This window comes from Cricetulus griseus, chromosome 6 (genome assembly GCF_003668045.3).
Source record: "Cricetulus griseus strain 17A/GY chromosome 6, alternate assembly CriGri-PICRH-1.0, whole genome shotgun sequence".
NCBI lineage: Eukaryota > Metazoa > Chordata > Mammalia > Rodentia > Cricetidae > Cricetulus > Cricetulus griseus.
The window spans coordinates 34,621,398-34,641,865 of NC_048599.1; the positions used below are offsets into that span (position 1 = coordinate 34,621,398).

The 20,468-nt window shown below is 42.4% G+C and overlaps 2 protein-coding genes across 3 annotated transcripts in view; both read right to left on the minus strand.

The window, feature by feature from the left end:
* The window catches only part of Kat14 (lysine acetyltransferase 14), a 34,602-nt gene extending 22,678 nt beyond the window's left edge, over window positions 1-11,924 (minus strand). Inside the window, exons 1-3 of one of the 2 annotated variants that reach the window (XM_027421625.2) lie at window positions 11,634-11,924; window positions 9,504-9,622; window positions 4,570-4,691 (exon numbers count right to left, since the gene is read on the minus strand). In XM_027421625.2, the coding sequence (XP_027277426.1) occupies window positions 4,570-4,691; window positions 9,504-9,622; window positions 11,634-11,895 (503 nt within the window). In that variant the 5' untranslated portion in view covers window positions 11,896-11,924. The remainder of the gene's footprint in view (window positions 1-4,569; window positions 4,692-9,503; window positions 9,623-11,633) is intronic. The other variant, XM_027421626.2, reaches the window with a different exon arrangement.
* An 87-nt stretch (window positions 11,925-12,011) lies between these two features.
* On the minus strand, window positions 12,012-18,930 carry LOC100768012 (protein PET117 homolog, mitochondrial). The gene is made up of 2 exons (XM_027421627.2): window positions 18,753-18,930; window positions 12,012-12,312 (listed from the first exon to the last, which is right to left on the minus strand). Exons 1-2 carry the CDS (start codon window positions 18,846-18,848, stop codon window positions 12,166-12,168), a joined length of 243 nt encoding a protein of 80 aa, XP_027277428.1. The 5' UTR covers window positions 18,849-18,930; the 3' UTR covers window positions 12,012-12,165.
* Between the last annotated feature and the right edge of the window lie 1,538 nt (window positions 18,931-20,468).

Here is a 20,468-nt window from a genome sequence, read left to right on the forward strand (position 1 = left end):
GCAATTTTATTTGCATCTTCCTAGTGATTAGTGACTTTGAGCATCTTTTTATGTGCTTATTCACCATTTTTGTAACTTTTGTTACCCACATTTGCAGTGAGGGTAAATGCAGTGACACTGGTTGCTGTCCACTGCTGTATTGAGAAGCAGCATCCAGTGACCAGAACACAAACACACAGTATTTACAAAAGGTTCTTTCTGGCTACCCTGGGTCTTATAGTCTATTTGCAAACAGCTACCAAATCAGGTGTATACAGCTCCCTGCCTCAGGCTGGAGGTAGGTGACATGTAACCAGTTACCCTCTGTGGTGCTAAGAACTGAAACTGACCACTGAATTCCCTAGAAGATACAAGCCTTTATTAAAGCCCGGAGCTCAAACATAGTTTCCTTAAACTAGTTCTACAAGTAAGATTATAATAGATGGGGACAGTATTGGCCCAGGATCATCTTCAGGTAGTCGAGGTTTTGTTTATTAAATTTGTTTTTTTTTTATGGGTATGAGTGTTTACCTCCAAGTGTGTTAGTACAATGTGTGCCAGGTGCTTGTGACATTCAGATGAGCTCTTCAGAGTCCCTGGGACTGGAGTTACAGATGAGTGGGAGCTGCCATGTGGGTACAGGGAATCAATCTGTGTATCTTGCAAGAGCAACAAGTGTTCTTAACCATTTGAGCCAACTCTCCAGACGATGCTGTTTGTTTTGGTTTTCTTTTTAAGAGAGGGTCTCTCTATGTGGCCTTGGTTGATCTGGAACTTGTAGATCAGGTTAGCCTTGAACTTTCAGGTATCTTCCTAACTCTGCCTCTAGAGTGTTGGGATTAAAGTGTCATGTCAACATACTCTGTTTTCAGATAGTTTTAAAAAATGTAACTGTTATGACTTGTTTCTTTCATATTGTATCAACTCTAAAACCCATTGACTAAGATAAACCATTTATGTGCAACTAAGGAAAATAAGATGCTAGTTACCTATTAAACTACAACATAACAAAACTATCAAACAAAATAAGATATTATTTTATTGGGGCTACAGAAATGGATCAGTAGTTAAGAGCACTTACTGTTCTTGCAGAGGTTCAATTTCTAACACCCATATCAGGTGACTCACAACTATCTGCAACTCCAGTTCCAGAGGATCCAACACCCTCCAGTCTCTGTGGGTACCTGCAGGCATGTATTATAGCTAAATTCATTCTCTCTCTCTCTCTCTCTCTCTCTCTCTCTCTCTCTCTCTCTCTCTCAACACACACACACACACATACACACAGAGTATCCTCTACAAGCATTCAAGGCTAGAACTGTAAAAGCAGATTAAACAAAATTATACACAATGGCAACTAATCTACAAGAGCCAGACATGGTGGTACATATCTATAATTCTAGCACTTGAAAGGCTGAGGTAAGAATATTTCCTAGTTGAATGACACCTGGGCTACACAGGGACAATCTGGTGGGCCAGAGGTACACAGTAAAATACAGCCTCAAAAAAACAGACAAAACACTGCCTGATGTGGAGGAGTACACTTTTAATCAGGAGGCAGAAGCAGGCACATCTCTATGAGTTCGAGGTCAGTCTGCTCTATATAGTGAGTTCTAAGACAGCCAGGACTACATAGTGAGACCCTATTTCAAAAACAGAGAACAAAAAGCAGACAAAAACCAAAACCCCAATTAATTGCTGGGCAGTGGTGGCTCACAACTTTAATCCCAGCACTTGGGAGGCAGAGGCAGACTGATCTCTGTGAGTTCAAGACCAGCCTGGTCTAGGACAGCCTCCAAAGCCACAGAGAAACCCTGTCTCGATAAACAAACAAACAAACAAAAAAAACAACCTTAATCTGTAGGAATTAAATTCTCACATGTACATAAAAAAATTTAGGTTATTCTTAAATAAACATTCATATATTTAAACTACTAAGACACTAAAGGCATGAAATAAAAACATTAGTGAGGAGTCTAGCCAAATTTAAAAGTTCATTACATAGAGTACTATACCCTTAGCTTCTGTGACAAATGAGGAAATACCATATTTAAATGTTTAAGGACTAGGTCTGGGATATAGCTCATCAGGTAGAGTACTTACTTAGCATGCAAGAGGATCTAAGTTGTACAACAATCCCTGCATAGCAGTGTAAGCCTGTACTCTAAACACTCCAGAAGAGGCAAGAGGATCAGAAATCTTCAGCGACATAGTGAGTTTAAGGCCAGCCTGGGCTACATGGAACCTTATCTCAAATATTTAAAAAGGGGGGCTGGAGAGATGGCTCAGCGAGTAAGAGCACTGGCTGCTTTTCCAGAGGCCCCAGGTTCAATTCCCAGTACCCACATGCAGCTCACAGATATCTGTAACTCCAGTTTCAGGGAATCTGACACCCTAAAACAGACATGCATGTAGGCAAAACACCAATGCACATAAAATAAAAATAAATAAATCATTAAAAAATAAAATAAAAAAGGGGCTGTCCTGGAGAGAACAGAATTAAAATAACTCAAAAAAGTTTAAAGGTGCTTATAGGTAGCTTATGTTGTGGACAGTGACGCTGCTCAGAGAGATAACGGGCACTTGGTACTACCTGGGGACCTTTACAATCACTGATGTTTAAAGCAGGTCCCAGGTGAGTGACAGCACTGTTGCTGGACACTCAGGAAATAGAGTCACAATGACTTTTAATTCTATTCCTACCCTCTGGGTAGACTACAGAAAGCTTACTGCTGTACACTGTCACTATACTGTGGCCTTTCTGACCAAAAACAGAATGCCAGGCTTGTCCTTACAGCATGGGATCCAGATACAATGTCATACTGTTGGGTTATCACCAGTGGACTGATGTTCAGAGTTATATTCTATTTATGGCAAATCATACATGTGTTCCACTTACAGTGTGATGTTCTTTTAAATAGGTATGTTTTTGTTTGTTTGCTTTTGTTTTTTCAAGCCAGGGTTTCTCTGTAGCTTTGGAGTATGTCCTTGAACTCACTGAGATCCTCCTGTTTCTGCCTACCAAGTGCTGGGATTAAAGGCGTACACCATCACAACCCAGCAATAAGTATGTTTTTGCAAATAACTTTATTTAAGTAGGTAGGTTAAGTATATAATTCAGGTGACACCAACATTATAACCCCAAACTATTGGTCTAATGGTTAACTACACAGAAACTGCAGGGTAGTGAGAGCTTCTCACTGGTGTGTCAGAAACAAAAAAGCCTTGGCCAGTTCCTCTCAGAACATGTTCTGGAACATGGTGAACAACTCCTATTCAAATAAGTAATAATCTTAAAAACAGGTAATTTACATTCACTGTCTTCCAGAAGATAACTCACTAAGCAGAAAGCACTTGGAAATCATGAAAACATTCCAAGATCTAATTTTACCATTTTCTCCAATTCTTATCCCATATAAATAAAAACAGGGCATATTAAATTCCATAAATAGTGCGTTAAATTAAATTAAAACAACAGATTTCCTTTTGTTAAGAGAAGGCACTAGTCATAGTGTCAATTCTTTTCTCAGGAGCACTAAAGAATTCAAGAACTGAAATAGCCCCTTTTGTAAATGTCTGGTCTATTCTACTCTCACAGCAGCTTTCAGGCCTATAGGAAAACCAGAGCAAAGCTAACTTCTCAGTACCACAGGGAAAAGGCTGCCAGAGCTCAGAATGCAGTCCAACTTTGCTCTGCTGCAGTGATCAAGAGCCAGTATCATCTCTATGATGACCTAATTTGCAGCGTTTATGCATCTTAACTAGGACCTCAGAGAACAACCAGAAACCAGGGTTCCAAAGTCACCTGTGCAGCAACACTCATCCCTAACACTCAGAGCTCTTTAAGTCGACATGGCCGTTAGCATGTGGTCTCAGTGGGGCAGGTCCAAGTCTAATGTTCATCCCGAACCCCAGTGAAGCAATGCAGCCAGCAAGAAGGCTTAGAAGCAAAACTTAAACCACAATTACAGCAAGAGCACTTAATGAATGAGCCGTGTGTGTATTAATGTGGCAAACTTAGCTTAGCACTGTGGGCAATAAGTATGGGCGCACCTCTAGATTAATAAATAAGAGAAAAAACTGTAAGACTTGATTAATTTAGAGTAACCTAAACGGGTGCAAGTATGAATTGGCTTTTCTGTTTCTCTTCTGATCTTTATGTCCCCCATTTTAAAAGGACATCACAGTACTGTTTCCTCAAGTTAGCTATTCAAACTCATTTTAAAAAACCTAAGAAGACACAGGCAGTAGTGTCATATGCCTTTAATACCAGCACTTTGGAGGCAGAGACACAGGCAGGTGAATCTCTGAGTTCAAGCCTGGTCTACAGAGCCAGTTGCAGGACAGCCAGGGCTACACAGAGAAACCCTGTCTCAAAAAACCAAAACCAAAACAAAACACTAAGAATCTCTGCTAAAGCAACATGTTCAGTAAACCTACCCTCTCCTCTGGAGCAGAATAAGAAAACAATGTAAGCCCACATTTCCCCTTTGAGCTACACTGTTAAAACCTAACAGGGTTACATTAGGGTGTCAGTTTGTATATACCTTGCTTACAACTTTCTTCTAGTATATTTTAAAATCATGTTACCTGTTTCCTAATAAAAAAGTCCAATGTTTCTCGATAAAAGCACAGATATCTTCTTTCCACCGGAAATAACCTTGACGTCCACTTCCTTCCAGAGACAAGTTGTACATTGCCAACATGACCACCTGAAACACAAATGGAAGACCGGCAGGTAGGTTAGCCTGAGGAGGGATCCATGGGGGAAAGCTGTTCTGTTTTAGATTCCAAGTAAGAATGAGGGAATGGAGGAAACAGGATGAACTCCTGCAATAATCCAGGCAGACTCTTACTTCCTTCCTTTTTTTTTTTTTTTTTTTTTCTTTTGTAAGGGATCACTAGTTCGGTTATTAGGTGCAACACACAAAGGGCTGATGAGTGGATGGACTGACCAGGAGGCACTGTCACAAGCTCCTTGCTATTCACAGCAGCTCTCAACATCAGACCTCCAGGAGCTGACTCCATACACCATGTCCTGACTGATGGCGCTAGCTTTTATTCAATGTTTAAAAACTCACTTCTGAATGCATAGTTTTCTAAGCGTTTTACAGAGCAAAGACAAGATTAAAAATCCAGATCTAGCCGGGCGTTGGTGATGCATGCCTTTAATCCCAGCACTCGGGAGGCAGAGGCAGGCAGATTTCTGTGAGTTCAAGGCCAGCCTGGTCACCAGAGCGAGTGCCAGGATAGGCTCCAAAAGCTACACAGAGAAACCCTGTCTCGAAAAACCAAAATAAATAAATAAAATACAGATCTGGGCAATATTGCAGGCATCCACTCAGTGTCACAGCAATTTGGAGCTGAAGATACCTTTTTTTTTTTTCAAGACAAGGTTTCTCTGTGTAGCTTTGGAGCCTATCCTGGCACATGCTCTGGAGACAAGGCTGGCCTCAAACTCACAGAGATCCACCTGCCTCTGCCTCCGAGTGCTGGGATTAAAGGAGTACACCAACAACGCCCAGTCCATACCTTTCTTCAAATGGAGTACATACTAAACAAGGGGCGAGAACAAAAAGCCTTGGCTGCCTATCCCATTCATAGAGGGCTCCAAGAACCCTGAAGCTCAGTGTACCAACTGCTATCTAGTCCAATCCTGTTATCTTTTATAGACAGTGATTCCTGGCCTACTATGAAAAGTAAGATCCAGAAATACAAAAACACATGCCATTATAGAAGACTTCAGTAGCACAGAAGAAAGGAAAATAAAAAGCATCTGAAATCTACCATCAGGAAGTAAACACTGGGGGCTGCAGGGCTGGCTCAGCAGTCAAGAGCCCCTGCTGCTGCTCTTCCAGAGCTCAGTTCTCAGCACCCATACCAACAGCTTACAACTGCCTTTAACTCCAGCTCCAGGGGATCTAATAGCCCTCTGACTTCCATGAACACCTCCACATATGTGCACAAATACACATAAACTAAAATCTTAATTCTTTTAAAGTTACTATATAAAAAAGAAATATGCACTTTGCTATGAGCAGTTAGGTACCTATTACTGTAGTACTCAGGGTCGTGAACTTAAGGACAGCCTAGATACATAGGAAGATCCTTCAGTGGCTATGCTTTCAGTCAATTGCTGGCATCTATATTAATGCATGTTTTATATATGCAATTTTATAGAGATGGACAAAACTGTAAAGGCAACTGAAAATCATAGGAGGTACTAAGATTTTCCAGAAGACCCAAATTCACTTCCCAGAACCCATGTCAGGTGGCTCACAATTGGTGGAACTCTCCCAGTGTTGGTGGCGCATGCCTTTAATCCCAGCACTCGAGAGGCAGAGGCAGGCGGATCTCTGTGAGTTCGAGACCAACCTGGTCTCCAGAGGGAGTGCCAGGATAGGCTCCAAAGCTACACAGAGAAACCTTGTCTCGAAAACCAAAAACAAACAAACAAAACAAACAAACAAAAAACCCCAATTGCCTGTAACTCCAGGTTCAGGGGACCCAATACCCTTTTCTGGCCTCTGCAGGCACTCAAATACATGTGCACAGACACATACATATACACCTAAAACCAAATAAATCTTCTAAAACATGCAAAATTATACTGAGTCTAAGAAATTAAGTAGAGAATAGAGAGTCTGGAAAAGAATTCTTAAATATCCCTTCTTTCTACAAAGGGGTCTGATAAACTGCAGTTAAAGCCACCACCAGGTGTGTTCAACACATTAACCCCCCAGGGATTCTAAGAGAAGAGCTATGTCCACATCTATACCATGCAAAGGGCCCTGGCATTATGCCACCAAGTTTCAACTTCGTACGTTATCATGTGATAACATACTGTACACTGAGCCCCCAAACAGACTGTTCAGGTGTCTTCTACTTCTTTTTACATTAGGTCAACATTAGCCAACAGTTAAAACTCATGGAGAGTCACATAATGGACATGAAGTTTCGTCTGGGGAGATAAAGTTTTGGAGATGATTATACGTAAACAATGAAAAACAGTACATCTTACATTCTATATATCTTACACACAGAAAGAGAAAACTATCATTCAACAGACACCTTAGTTATGGAATAGGTTTACCATTCTCAGACTCCTACTCAGAAAATGTATTCACTGCCAATCTCACACACAGATGCCTTCCTGTTATTATTTCTACTAAGTTTAACATATTTCATGAATTACAAGGTTTACTTGAAAATGGCTTTTCTGTTACCAGTATTCGTTGGCCACCCTAAATCCTAATCTGAAAGGATCCATTGTTTCTCCTCTTCCAGAACGTGATCTATAGACTTAAATGCCAGATCAGTTTTCACAACACCAGACCAAGCTCGCTGTAAGGAAGCTGGTCTTCTGGACAAAGTATCTCCGGGGCCCATCAGGGCTGTCTGAACTGGTGACACAGCGGACACTGGGAGTTGCCTGCTGAAGGACCCAGAAAGAGGAGCACAGACAAGGAATGTTTGCGACAGAAGGAGGCCCCAGACAAGAATGTGCAAATGTCTCTGGCCCTCAGGTGTTTCGAAGTTTCTCCTCTTGCTGCATGCAAGTCAAGCGTCATGGAGAAGAAGAGAAGACACACACAGAGGGACATGAAGGGAAGAAAGGGGTCTTCAATCCAGAGGGCGACCTTCACTGGTGGGATTTCGTAATGCAAAGAAAATGCTGTGTTCCAAGCATCTTCCTTAGTTCTGCAGTAAATCAAAGATTGAGATTTAAAAAGCTGAAAACACAAACTATAATGCTCTAAGTATCTGGACCCCTATTGAAATCACTGAGGACTAGCTGGTTCTCTTTCAGGTTTCTGGTAAGACAGGCTTTTCCAGTTGCCAGCAACACTGGTTGGTAGTTTATAAGAACGCATGCCTAAGTCATATGCATATCCAAGATACATAATTTATCACTTCTTCCTTCCAGGGTATTATCTAACCAATGTATATTCCAGAAGTGAAAAAGTCTTCTCAATCAGTGCTAACCTGATTAAGTACATAAACGGGGCCAACAGTCCATATTCTGAGGACTATATGAACTAAGTTTTCTTTTAAAAATACTACATTTCTAACATGTTAGTTAGAAAACTAACATTCTTGAAAACGACCCCTTATATTTGCTTTCCTCCATTTTACAGCTTTTATGAGATGCTACTTGCAGGCTACATACAAGTCCACCTATGTATTTGCATTTCTCTTTGTAGTAACACACCTTCCCTACATATAACATGCCATCTACAGGGGGGTGGGAAATGCAATTGTGATCCCCATGAAACTATACACTCATTTCAAACTTCCTTTATTTTCTACCTATGTATTTTTGGCAAGTCAAAGCAGCCTCCCAAGTTAAGGGACAGTTTCCTGGGGTGAAAAAATAAAACACTGGTGATGAGGACAACTGTTCAGATTGTTATGGCAACTACAGTCTACAAGAAACACCCCAAGTGGCCAACACAGCACATCTAAAATCTTCCCCCTAACTGTTTGTTTTCTTCAAGGCAAAGAGTGCTAGGGCAATTATCACATTTATCTGCTTGTGGAATGCCAGTGGCCCCTAAGGCCTAGGAGTGGAGGCTTCAGTTGGCTCACCCACCACAGTACTCTCCAGACCTCAAATAGTACCTGGGTTCATTGTAGGCACTCAGTATATGTCAAATAAATAAAAATAAACTAAAAAGCACCAAGCGTTGGTGGCGCATGCCTTTAGTCCTAGAACATGGGAGGCAGAGGCAGGTGGATCTCTGTGAGTTCGAGGCCAGCCTGGTCTACAGAGTGAGTGCCAGGACAGGATCCAAAGAAATACAGAGAAACTGTCTCGAAAAACAAAAACAAGAAAAATAATAATAAACTAAAAAGCAAGACACCCAGGGGGTCTGGAGCACAGTTAGAAGGTATAGCACTTAATGTAAACAAGGCAATGACTTTGATCCCAGCATCACAAACATCAACAAAACCAGAGATTACTGTAAAGTTCTTTATTTTTAACTTAAGGATTGGCTATACCTTGTTACCTTACTATATATATGTGTATGTATATTAAAATAAAACCAAACAATTTAATAAAGTCTTAAGATCAGTAAAAAGTTACTATCTAGAGTGCTGGTACTTGCAGCTAAAAGTATCCACCAATAAAGACTTGCTTCCAAGTGCAAATGCAGGAAGGCTAAACCAGTTGTTACTTTGTCTTTGTTATCAAGTCAAACTGTTTCTGCCAAATCTATTTCCAGTGTAGCCACCTCTGGTTTTATTATGCCAGAAATGACTGCCAGAAAATGTGGGCCTGGTTTTCAGTTGAATCTAAGCTTGGTATGACACAAACGAAACTGATTCAGATTCTCAAGAATTCAATAAATCAGGAGTGAGGATTTTTTTTTTTTTTTTAAGCCACGAAGTGTTCTTTCCACACAATGTACCCCTTTTCATTGTGAAGTGTGAAGCACCCCACCCCCAAACCACTCCAGATAATCATTCCAATTTCTTGGGCATCCAACCTGCTGCATCTAAGAGAAGCGCTTGGTACTCACTTGCTGCCACGTCAGCTTCAGCCGCTCGTACTGCTCCTTGCCATCTGCTGAGCAATCGGAACAAGTAAACCTGAAAAAGTTATCGCCCTTAAGGTAACTGAGCTGTTCCCTCAGCTGACCTATGGGGAAAAAAAAAAACAACAACAAATACAAAAACAAAAGTCACATCATGGGTTTATCTCATGCAGTGGCAACCCAAAGGCTCAGTTAATTGACCAGATTTCCAAGTTTCCCATGGAAGGCTTTTTTGTTTTCTGCAGCCAACCCAGGACAGTAGCAGAGGAGAGGAAAAAAGGTGTTTCTCCTTCTAAAGTCAGGCACATGCCCCTCCTAGAACCCGTGGCTCCTTAGCTTTTCAGGAGAAAGGTCCTGGAAAAGCAGGTAAGATTGCTCTAACTGGATTTCCCAGTAGCCACATTCCTGACTCCTCTAGGCAGGTCTCTTCAAACATTCTTTCCGGGAATACCTGAGCTTGTACTACCAGCCAGGCACCAGGCTAGGAGCTGGATATGCAATGTCTAAGGCAGACATGACCAGCGCCTGTTCTCATGGACTCATAAATCTGGAGGCAGCAGAGAACACAGGTATGCACAACTGCACTGATTCTGGATTCTCGTGGAGCATCAGAATCACCAGGTGGCTGGGCTTAATATCCCTGCTATGGCCTTGTCTGCCCCAGATGAAATGCTTGCCTCTGAGCCTGGGTCTGGGCTCTACATTAAAGCTCCTAGGTGATGCTGATGCTTTGTGTACCATGAAAACTTCCAGAGTAGACTATAATATACATCACTGGGCAGTGTAAGGCATAGGAAGAAAAAGAGATGTCCAACCCCACTAGGGAGGGAAGAGGGGTCTCCTGGGCCCAAGGGAAGGTTGCATGTGGATCAGGAGTGCAGGGAAGCAGTCCAGGTGAGTATTCCAGAGAAAACAAAAAGGTACAAAGTCCTAGGAACCAAGCGTTATTTAGAAAGAATGAAATGTTCACCTACCTCCCTGAAAAAGTTAGCAGAGACCAATCATGAAAGTCACCTTAAAATTTACCCTGGGAGGACAACAGGAAAGCCAGAAATTTGGAGTGGAACCCAGCTTTACTAGATAGCTGAGAATCAAAAACGGTAGTCAATTCTAGGTTTGTTTTCTATGAACTGTTACTATTAACCTATTTATAGTAGCTATTAATTTGAACAATTGGATCCATTTTTAACAAAAGCTTCTACATACCAGAAAATAACCAACTTTGCTAAGTGAATTAATACCTCCATTTCACCAACTATGAACCCTTACACAAAGTGTTCCTCCAGTGCACATGCCTTCTGTCTCTTGCCTAATGGAAAATGCTGTGTAGGTAAGAATCATGATGGCTGACAAAGCATGCTATGAAACAGGCAGCCAGAAACCTCAAGATCTGTGCATTGTGACTCCTTCCAGCAGATAAAAGGCCCACAGTAGAAAATAAACCTGGACCAAAGGCAGGAAGCAAACACCTTTGCACTGCCAATTCTTACCTCCCATCAGAAGAGAACAGCAGTTTCCACAAATGTCAAATTAACACGGTAAGTTATGTGAACTTGAACCTTTAATTCTATACTGGCAACAACAGAATGTGTCCCTCAACCCACAGCATAATCTTAGAAAAATATGGCCAATTCCTTAAGTGACATAGGATTCCTAGTTTTTCTTGGGCTACCACCCTGAATGTTAATTTAACAATGGGATAGTGGTTGACAATTTTAATTAATACAAATATGGTTTTGTGAGGCCGGAGAGCTGGCTTGGCAGTTAAGAGCACTTACTACCCTTGCAGAGGATGTGTGTTCAGTTCCTTGCACCCACACAGTGGCTTACAACCATGTGTAATTACAGCTCCTCTCCTCTGACCTCTGCAAGCACTGCAGGAACATGGTGCTCATACACTCAGGCACATACACATACATATAAAACAAATGAGTCTTTAAAAAACTAAAAACAAAATAATGTGGTTTGATACAAATTTACATTTGGTAAACTACACTAGTAATAATAAATATAATTATCTTTTTTTCAAGTCTATTTTATTAGTGTTTTTCACAGACTGGAAAACAAACCATCACACAGGGATCGACCGATCAAAGGAATTGAGAAGCTCCTTACTGGCTGGGATCCACTTCTGGCACTTGTCACAGAAGTAAGACAGCTGCTCCTCCATCCATGATACATCTCCTTCATCGCTGTTAAGCGAGTCCCCACTCTGGTCGTGAGATAAGTCCACTGACGCCTGATCCTCTGATTCAACAATTAGGAGAGTTTCTCCCTCCACCTCACCTTCCTCCAGCCCTTCTGAGGTGGATGTTCTTGTGGCTTCATCATCATGCCGACTGAGCAGACCACTCAGGTGGATGTTACTCTCCATCATTCCCTGCTCACAAGCACACCTAAGCTGACAGGGACTGCTGCAGAATCCCCCAGACAACTTCAGAAGAGCATCTGCCCACGAGTACTTTATCCAGACAGAACAGACTCTTAAAAGAATTATTTAGAAGACAGGATCCACTGTCCTTTATTTAATAAAGTTTAAATGGACAGTGATGGGGGAGGGGACGGCTTTCACTAGCTATTCTCTATCAACACACACCCACATACACACACACACATACACCCAGCACTGCCCCATCAATTTTCACAGTCAAGTGTTTTGAGATCCTCTTTCCAACATCTTCTCTCTTTCTGCTTCAAGTTGCTTAGTCAAAATAATCTGTTCTCCCAAAAGACGAATGTTTTCTTTTTTCTGATTCTGCCTCTCAATGTCTCTGATCACTCCGTCACGAAGCCTCTAAAAACGTAAGAAGCAGATTTTAGTTACCCCCTGAACAGGTGGCTCCCATCCTGTGCCTCCAAATCTAAATAACAGCACCACCAAAATACACTCAAAATGTTCCGATTCCAAATACCCAATTACTATTTTAACTTCTGTACATTGTAAATAAAGAAACCACCAAGTAAATCATGTAATGTGTTATGCTAATACTGAAGTGACTTCTTACCACGTTTTAAGAAATCCCTGAACACAGAAAACTTAGTGGGAATTAATAATAAAACAGACACTCTGTTGGATTTTATAAATGTAATTGCTAAGTGATACTTCTAAAAGGTGATGAGTTGGTACAGCAAAACTGTGAACTACCTTCCTATAATCAATGACCTGAGACAGACAACAAACATCAAGAGAAAAAACAGACAGGAAGAATGTGAGAAAATAATGGGCTTCTATCATGAAAAGTCAGAGACATAAAATTTCCAATCAATTTGATTAAAAATTTGAAAAAAAAAAAAGGACTATTATCAGTGAAAAAGTAAGTTCCTCAATGGTCATTACCTTGATAAACTCTAAAAACAGAATCTCAGAGTGTGAACCCTGGCCTAGCATGAAATTTAAAATCTCCACTTAGTCACTATTACAAATATTTTATAGTTTGTAGCTCACAAGAGTACATTTTTAACAGAAACTTCATGAGATTATTATTTTTACTTTTTCACTTTAAAAACTTTAATTCTAAGCCAGGCGGTGGTGGTTCACACCTTTAATCTCAGCACTAGGGAGGCAGAGGCAGGTGGATCTCTGTGAGTTCGAGACCAAGAGCTAGTTTTAGGCGGTGGTGGCGAACTCTACAAGAGCTAGTTCTAGTACAGGCTCCAAAGCTACTCAGACAAACTGTCTTGGAAAAAACAAAAAACAAAACAAACAAACAAACAAAACCCACTTTAATTCTATTTTATGTGTATGAGTGTTTCGTCTACAAATTATGCTGGTACAGTGACTGTGGAGGCCAGAAGAAGGTGTTCAATACTCGGGAACTGGAGTTACAGATAGTTATAAGCTATGACATGGGTGCTGGGAATAGAACCCAGGTCCTCTGCAAAAGCAGCTAGTGCTCATAACCACTTAGCCATCTCTCCAGTCCCTATATCTTTTTTGTTTTTTTAAAATTATCTTTCTATGTAATCCTTACTGTCTTGGAACTCCTTATGTAGACCAGGCTGACTTCAAACTCACAGAGATCTGCCAGTTTCTGCCTCTGCCTGCCACCTATTTATTTTTAAAGACTTGCCTAAGAAAGAATTGAAATCAATCTAGTTGTCCAACAGATGAATGGATAACAAAAATCTGATGTGCGTGTGCAAATACACACACACACACACACACACGCACGCACGCACGCACGCACGCACGCACGCACGCACGCACGCACGCACGCACACAGAATACTACTCAGCTCTAAAGAAAAATAAAGTTTAAAAATTGCAGTAAAAGCCAGGCGGTGGTGGCGAATGCCTTTAGTCCCATCACTGGGAAGGCAGAGGCAGGTGGATCTCTTGTGAGTTCAAGACCACCCTGGTCTAGAAAGCTACACAGAGAAACCCTGTTTCAAAAAACCAAAAAAAAAAAAAAAAAAAAAAAAAGACTCACCTAGCACTTGCTAAGTCTCTTCCAGGTCTACAGCTTCATTTGCTATACCAAGGGAGTTGGGAAATTTAAGAATGCAAGGGTAAGGTCCAGCATGGTGGTACACATCTTTAGTTTCAGCACTTAGGAGGTAGTATCAGGCAGATCTCTCTGAATTCCAGGCCAGACAAAACTACATATCGAGACTTTGTCTCAAAATAAAATAAAACCTTTAAAAAATTGCCTAGATGCAACTTAACTGAAATTCATTTTTGTTTTGTTTGAAATGGCAACTTAACAGAAATCCAGTTTCTGTTTTGAGATGAGTTCTTGTAATGTAACCAAAGCTGTACTGGCTCAACCTTCTAAACCCCCAGGTGTTCTTGTTACAATGTTCCTCATACCAGGATATACCTCAAAATTCCTTCAGACTAATCTCCCAGCTCCAAGCCCTCCTTTTGCAGGACATGTGCTAAAACCTTCATCTCCACCCACCAGTCTTCCAAGAGACTCTCACATCTCACTCCCACTTGCTACACTAACTTAAAACCTCTTTGTCTAGGTTAGCTTTATGTCAACTTGACCCAAGCAAGAGTCATTTGGGAAGAGGGAACCTCAATCTAAAAGATGCCCACACAAGTCTAGACTGTGGGCAAGTCTTCTTGATTAGTCGTTAATGTGACAGGGCCCAGTCCTTTATGGGTGGTGCCACCTTAGGCAGGTGGTCCTGGGTGTGTATGAAAACAAACTCACAAGCCAAGAGCAAGCTAGTAAGCAGTACCTCTCCACAGCCTCTTGTATCAGCTCCTCTCCCAGGTTCCTGTGCCCTGACGTCCCTCAGTGATCAACTGTGATACAGAACTGTATTGAAATAAACCTTTTCCTCCCCAAGTTGCTTTTAGTCATGGTGTTTTTCACAGCAACAGAAACCCAGAGACAGAAATTGGTACCAGAGTGGGGTGTTGCTGTGCTAGACCTCATGTATTTGGGAGAAGGAGACAGCACTTGGGCTGTAAACGCCGTTGAGTGCTCAGAGTTCATTCAGTAGGTTGTTCTCTGGGATCTTGGAAGGTAAGAGTGTTGAGAGTGTGCAAGTGGTGGAGGCCAGCTTGTGAAACTAAAGAGAGAAGTTTTGAGAGTCCTTTACAGATTATATGAGGGCTACTTGTGTGATATTTTGAATTAAGAATATATGGCTCTAGTCAGCTGAGGTTTAAGAATCAGCTGTGATTAGGAAGACACCAGCACCACTGAAGTAAGCCCTATACTGGGACAATTTACAGGGGTTGGCTGGAGCTGAGAAACCAGCTTTGTTGAATAGACCAGCATCAGTGAGGTGAAGTCTTCTGAGAAGTATTTCCTCAGGGTCGAAGCTGTGGTCCAGAGGGGGCCAAGATTGTGCACCTCGTGCTGGCAACCAAACTTGATGATATGTAAGTCTCCCAGGCTTAGTTGAAGTTGAAGCCCCAGGAACCATGGAGAGAAGTTAATGCTTGCCCCACATTTCAGGGTCAGAGTACCTAAAGAGAGCCCTCCAGAGCTTATCGGTAGCTGTACAGCCTAGTTGCAGTTCAGACCCCAGTATTTTGGAGATGCCAATATCATGAGATGACCACTAAGAACAGCAACTGCTATGGAATAGAACCTGCCTGAGCTTAGAAGGCCAGTTTCACGTGCTGTGGATGGCAGAGCTGGAGAAATACCACAGCTAAGGCCCCCTCAGAGTCCAAAAGGATGGTGAATGGGTCCTAGATGCCAAGCACTGAACTTTTTACACTAATGTTTTTGGTTTTGCTTTGTTTAGAATGTAATTGTGCCCTGGTTTTTCCTTACTGGAGTGGGAAAGTATTTAACTTATGTTTGATTTTACAGGAGTCCACAATTAAGAGACTTTGGATATTTTAGAAAGGGTTGAACTCCGAAGAAGACCTTTGACATTTTAAAGAGTCTGAACTTGGGCCAGAAATGGTGGTACATGACTTTAATTCCAATACTCAGCAGACAGATCTAGTGAGTCAGCAACCATCCTAGCCTACAAAATGAGTTCCTAGACAACTAAGACAATTTAGAGCAGTAGTTCTCAACCTGTGGGTGACCCTTATGGGTGGAACAACCCTTTCACAGGAGTGATTTCAGACCATCAGAAAACACAAATATTTACACTGAGATTCATAACAGTAGCAAGACTACAGTTACAAAGTAGCAAGGAAACAACTTTATGGTTGCAGTCACCACAACAAGAGGAACTGTATTAAAGAGTCATAGCATAAGGAAGGTTGAAAACTGCTGATTTAAAGAAAACCTGTCTCACAAAAGAGCGAGAACCTGAACTTTAAAGACAGAGACTTTTAAAGTTAAGAATATGTTTTATATTATGATACTGATATTAATATGAGATCTTGAGGATAAGATTACAGCTTAATAAGTGATATGTTGTGTCAAGCTGACAAGGGTCAATTGTGTGGTTAGTTTTTACTAACTTGACACAAACCTAGACATGTCTGAAGAGAAAATTTCTTTATTTTACACTCTCTCTCTCTCTCTCTCTCTCTCTCTCTCTCTCTCTCTCTCTGTGTGTGTGTGTGTGTGTGTGTGTGTGTGTGTGTGTGTGTGTGTGTGCAGGTTCCTGCAGTGAATCCCTGGAGCTGGAATTAGAGGCAGTTGTGAGTCACCTGACAAGGGGGGTTATGGGTCCTTAGGAAGAACAGCAGTGCTCCTCACTGCTGAGCCATCTCTCTAACCCCTGAAAGAGGGAACCTTGGGAGAATGCCTCCTAAGACAGGCCTAGAGGTAACTCTATGGAGTATTGTCTTGATAAATGATTGACACAAGTCCTAGCCCATTGTGGGTGGTGCCATTCCTGAACAGGTGGTCCTGAATGTACAAGGAAGCCAACTGAGCAAGCCAGGAGCAAGCAAAGCAGTGAGCAGCATTCTTTCATGGCTTCTGCTTCAGTTCCTACTTCCAGGTTCCTGCCTCAGCTTTAGATGATGGGCTATGATATGAAACTGTAAGCTGAAAGAAACCCTTTCCTCCCTAAGTTGCTTTTTGGTCATGGTGTTTTATCACAGCAGTACAAACCCCAAGACAGCTCTTTACTAACCTAATACTAACATCTGGAGCTGTGATTCCTGTAGAATCACTAACATCCTCAATTTACCATAGGACTACACCCAGAAAAACTCATAATTAACTGGAAACAACAAAGTCAAAAGGGATACTGAGTCTGCCTAACCTATGGAATGCCTGGACTCAGCAACACACTATACCACAGAACATCACCATCCTGCAGCTCCCGGGGGAATGTAGCTTGTTCTGCTGTCCAGCATGTTGAAAGAATCCTACCATTCATCCACAGCCAAGGAAAATAACAGAATTCTATATTCAAAGAAAGTTTCACTAAATACAAAACATGTTGCTTTCCTATCACTATAGTCAAAACCAAGTTGAACCGATTGTAAGTTAGGGCCCATCTGTACTTGGTTTCTACTAAGTTGCTTCGAGGGTTAAGACAATGTACGTAAAGTGAAAAACACCATGCCTGGTGTGGGGTAGACAGAAAACAAGTCATTATTTCATTTATTGCTGCCTTGAAGTTTTCGACACATCCACCATACCAATCCTGCCTTCCTCGATGTTAGACAGGAAGTTGCTAGAAGATCTAAAGGAGAGGCTATTCGGTCAGTCTTTATCACTAACTTCCACAAAATACCTAAATCTTTCTGTTCTTCCACACTTCCATTGTCAACCCTGTTTCATTAAAGCCCTTGGCATAGCTTTGGAACATAGCTGAGTCTCCATGTCTCAAGGGATCTGGTTTCATTGGTCTGTCTGATCACATTGTAAAAATTTCTCAGGAACATGGCTTGAGACAAAGCTCTAATTCCAACCCATCTTCAAAACACACCAGGATGACACAGACATCCTGTCCTGGCCTACAAGTTTAATCAGAACCCCCATCTTTTCCTTTTCCTTTAAGAAGGAAGTTTCATGCTTCTACTCCAAAAGATATCCCTATGGAACTATTCTTAACGCCAAATCTCTAATCTCTTGTGTTCCTCTAATCTCTTGTGTTCCTCTAAATCCCACCCTGCTCCTCAAAATGCTTATGACATTTTAAGATTCCTCTCCGGTTTTTAGATTGTGAATACCAACCAACTCTTGATGGTTTCAATTCATTACATCTGCTTTTGGCAAAATTCGGTTCAAGTCAAATACCTGTCAGGCCAAATACAAATAAATACTGGCCTGCGGAGTGTAGCTCCGTTGTAAAAAAAAAAAAAAAAAAAAAGAACAGACTCCAGAGAGGCCATTATTAACTATGTGTTCTCAATGTGCCTAGCGTACTAACTGTTGCAAACTTGAATGAGAACATAAGAACTGACGGTCAGTCGCTGATCGATAAGCCATATACTCCCCCCAAATAAAAAGCTTCAAAAGAAAACGTGGAGGGCTCTATCATCTACCATTTCCAGAACCCGCTTTCCAGAGCAGACTGCTCCTTTACGCCAAAATTACAAAACTCTCAAGTTACCTTGACCAAAGGCACTTGGGGTGTGTTAGGGTGTGAGCCGCGTTATCTCAGGATTTAACAGTTACTGGGTATTGCTTTGTGGGGTGTGGTGCCCCCCGGGCCTTGAGCTCGCCCTACCAGTGCTCTAACTCAGGGATACACCCCCCGCCCCAGGTTTCCGCCCTAGCCTTAGGCCTCGTGGCTGAGGAGAGCGGTCAGAAACCCGAAAGCGCCCTGGAAGCCCGGCCGGCCCGCCACGCGCGCGGGGACCGCCGAGGGCTCCGCGCTCCGGAAGGCGCGGTCACGTGACACCGACCTGCCGGTCCTGCCGCTGCTTCAGATGCACGCCGGCCACCGTGGCCGCCGTCAGCAGCACCGAGAGGCCCAGCACCGCCTTCGAACTCCTCGACATTCCCGCTCCCGGCCGCGGACTCGCACCCGCGCACTCCCCCGCTGCCGCCGCCACCGCCGCCGCCGGCCAGGCTCGACGCCTCGAGCGCAGAGCTGTCGCAAGGGCCTTGTCGTCGCCAGGCTCGAGCAATCGAGCGCAGAGCGTAGAACCTGCCCGACTTGACTTCGCGGCTTCTACTGGGGCCCTGGGGCAAGGGGGTTCCCCGTTTGGGGACCGCCTCCACCAGGAAGTCGTCGTGCTCGGCAGCTTTGCAGACGCGACGGTCGGCTTGGGGAAGACTTGAGGAGGATGTGCGGAGACCAGCTTAACGCTGTGGGGCGACTGGATCAGACCCTGAATTTTCTTAGGTTGGCTTTTGACAAGGTCTTGCTGGGCAGCTCAGACCGGCCTCAGACTCGCAATTCTTGTGCCTCAGCCTCCGCCACACCGTGCCGCCTGTTCACAGCTCCACTTTGGGAAATGCGCTAGGTCAGGCAAGGATCCGGAACGTGTGGCCGATTTGTCTTTGATTCCCATAAAGCCTGCCGGAAATGTCATAGTAACTAGGAAAATTAGAGACTAGAGTAGTTCACAAGAAGCTAAGGATGGTGTCATTTGTAGTTCCCCAAGAACTTTAACCAAGCTGCCAATGAAGAGCAGTGTATCACTAAATCAATCTGACCCACGAAAATGGTGTTCGTAGGGCGAATCCAGCTTTTCCCAGGGCTCCTCCAACATTCACCTCGGTTCAAAATGCACACCTGTAATCCCAACAATCGGGAGGCTGGGGCAGGCGGATGTGTAGCCTATAGGTCTATAGCTCTATAGGTCTATAGAGCGAGTTCCAGGACAGCAAGGGGTTGTTACACAGAGAAACCCACTCTTGAAGAGCAAAACAAAAAGCATTTCGCTTCCATTCTGTTAAGTCGACCTAGGTGATGAAGAAAATACCACTGTAATAAAATAAATAAAAGGTGCCTTTTTGCAAATGTCAGTCTGACTGACTACAGCATTTTAGCAGCCTATGGAAGTTGTATCTTTGAATATGGAAATAGAGTTTGGGCCTGGTGAATTTTGGAATGAGAAGAAATTCAGGATGTTTTGCATATGTCTCTCAAGAAATAAAAAGTATGCCACAATACTTCTTACTTGTTGTAACCCCAGATTTTTCATCCAGTAAATCAGTGAGCTCAACAGCCATGAATGGTCTTGGAATGACAACAAAAAGTTTGAAGGCCTTCATTTTATTTGTGATTAATTTTTCAATTTGTCTTCTTGAAATGTATTCTATGTTTTTTGGTTGTTTGGTTTAGTCTGAGTTTTTTTGTTGTTTTGTATGGGGGTGTTTTTTCATTTTTGTTTTTTTTTCACCCAAGACTGTATTCAGTTTTTTAAAATCTTATATACCAGACGATGGTGTTGCACCTTTAATCCCAGCACTCAGGTGACAAAGGCAAGCAGATCTCTTGAGTTCGAGGTCAGCCTGGTTTACAGAGCAAGATCCAGGACAGCCAGGGCTACACAGAGAAAACGCCATCTTGAAAAAAACAAAAAATAAAAGTCTTTTAAATGTTGTGTCCCAAGTAGTGCAGACCAATGTTTATAAGCCTAAGCAAGATGTTTTATATAATTATCATTATT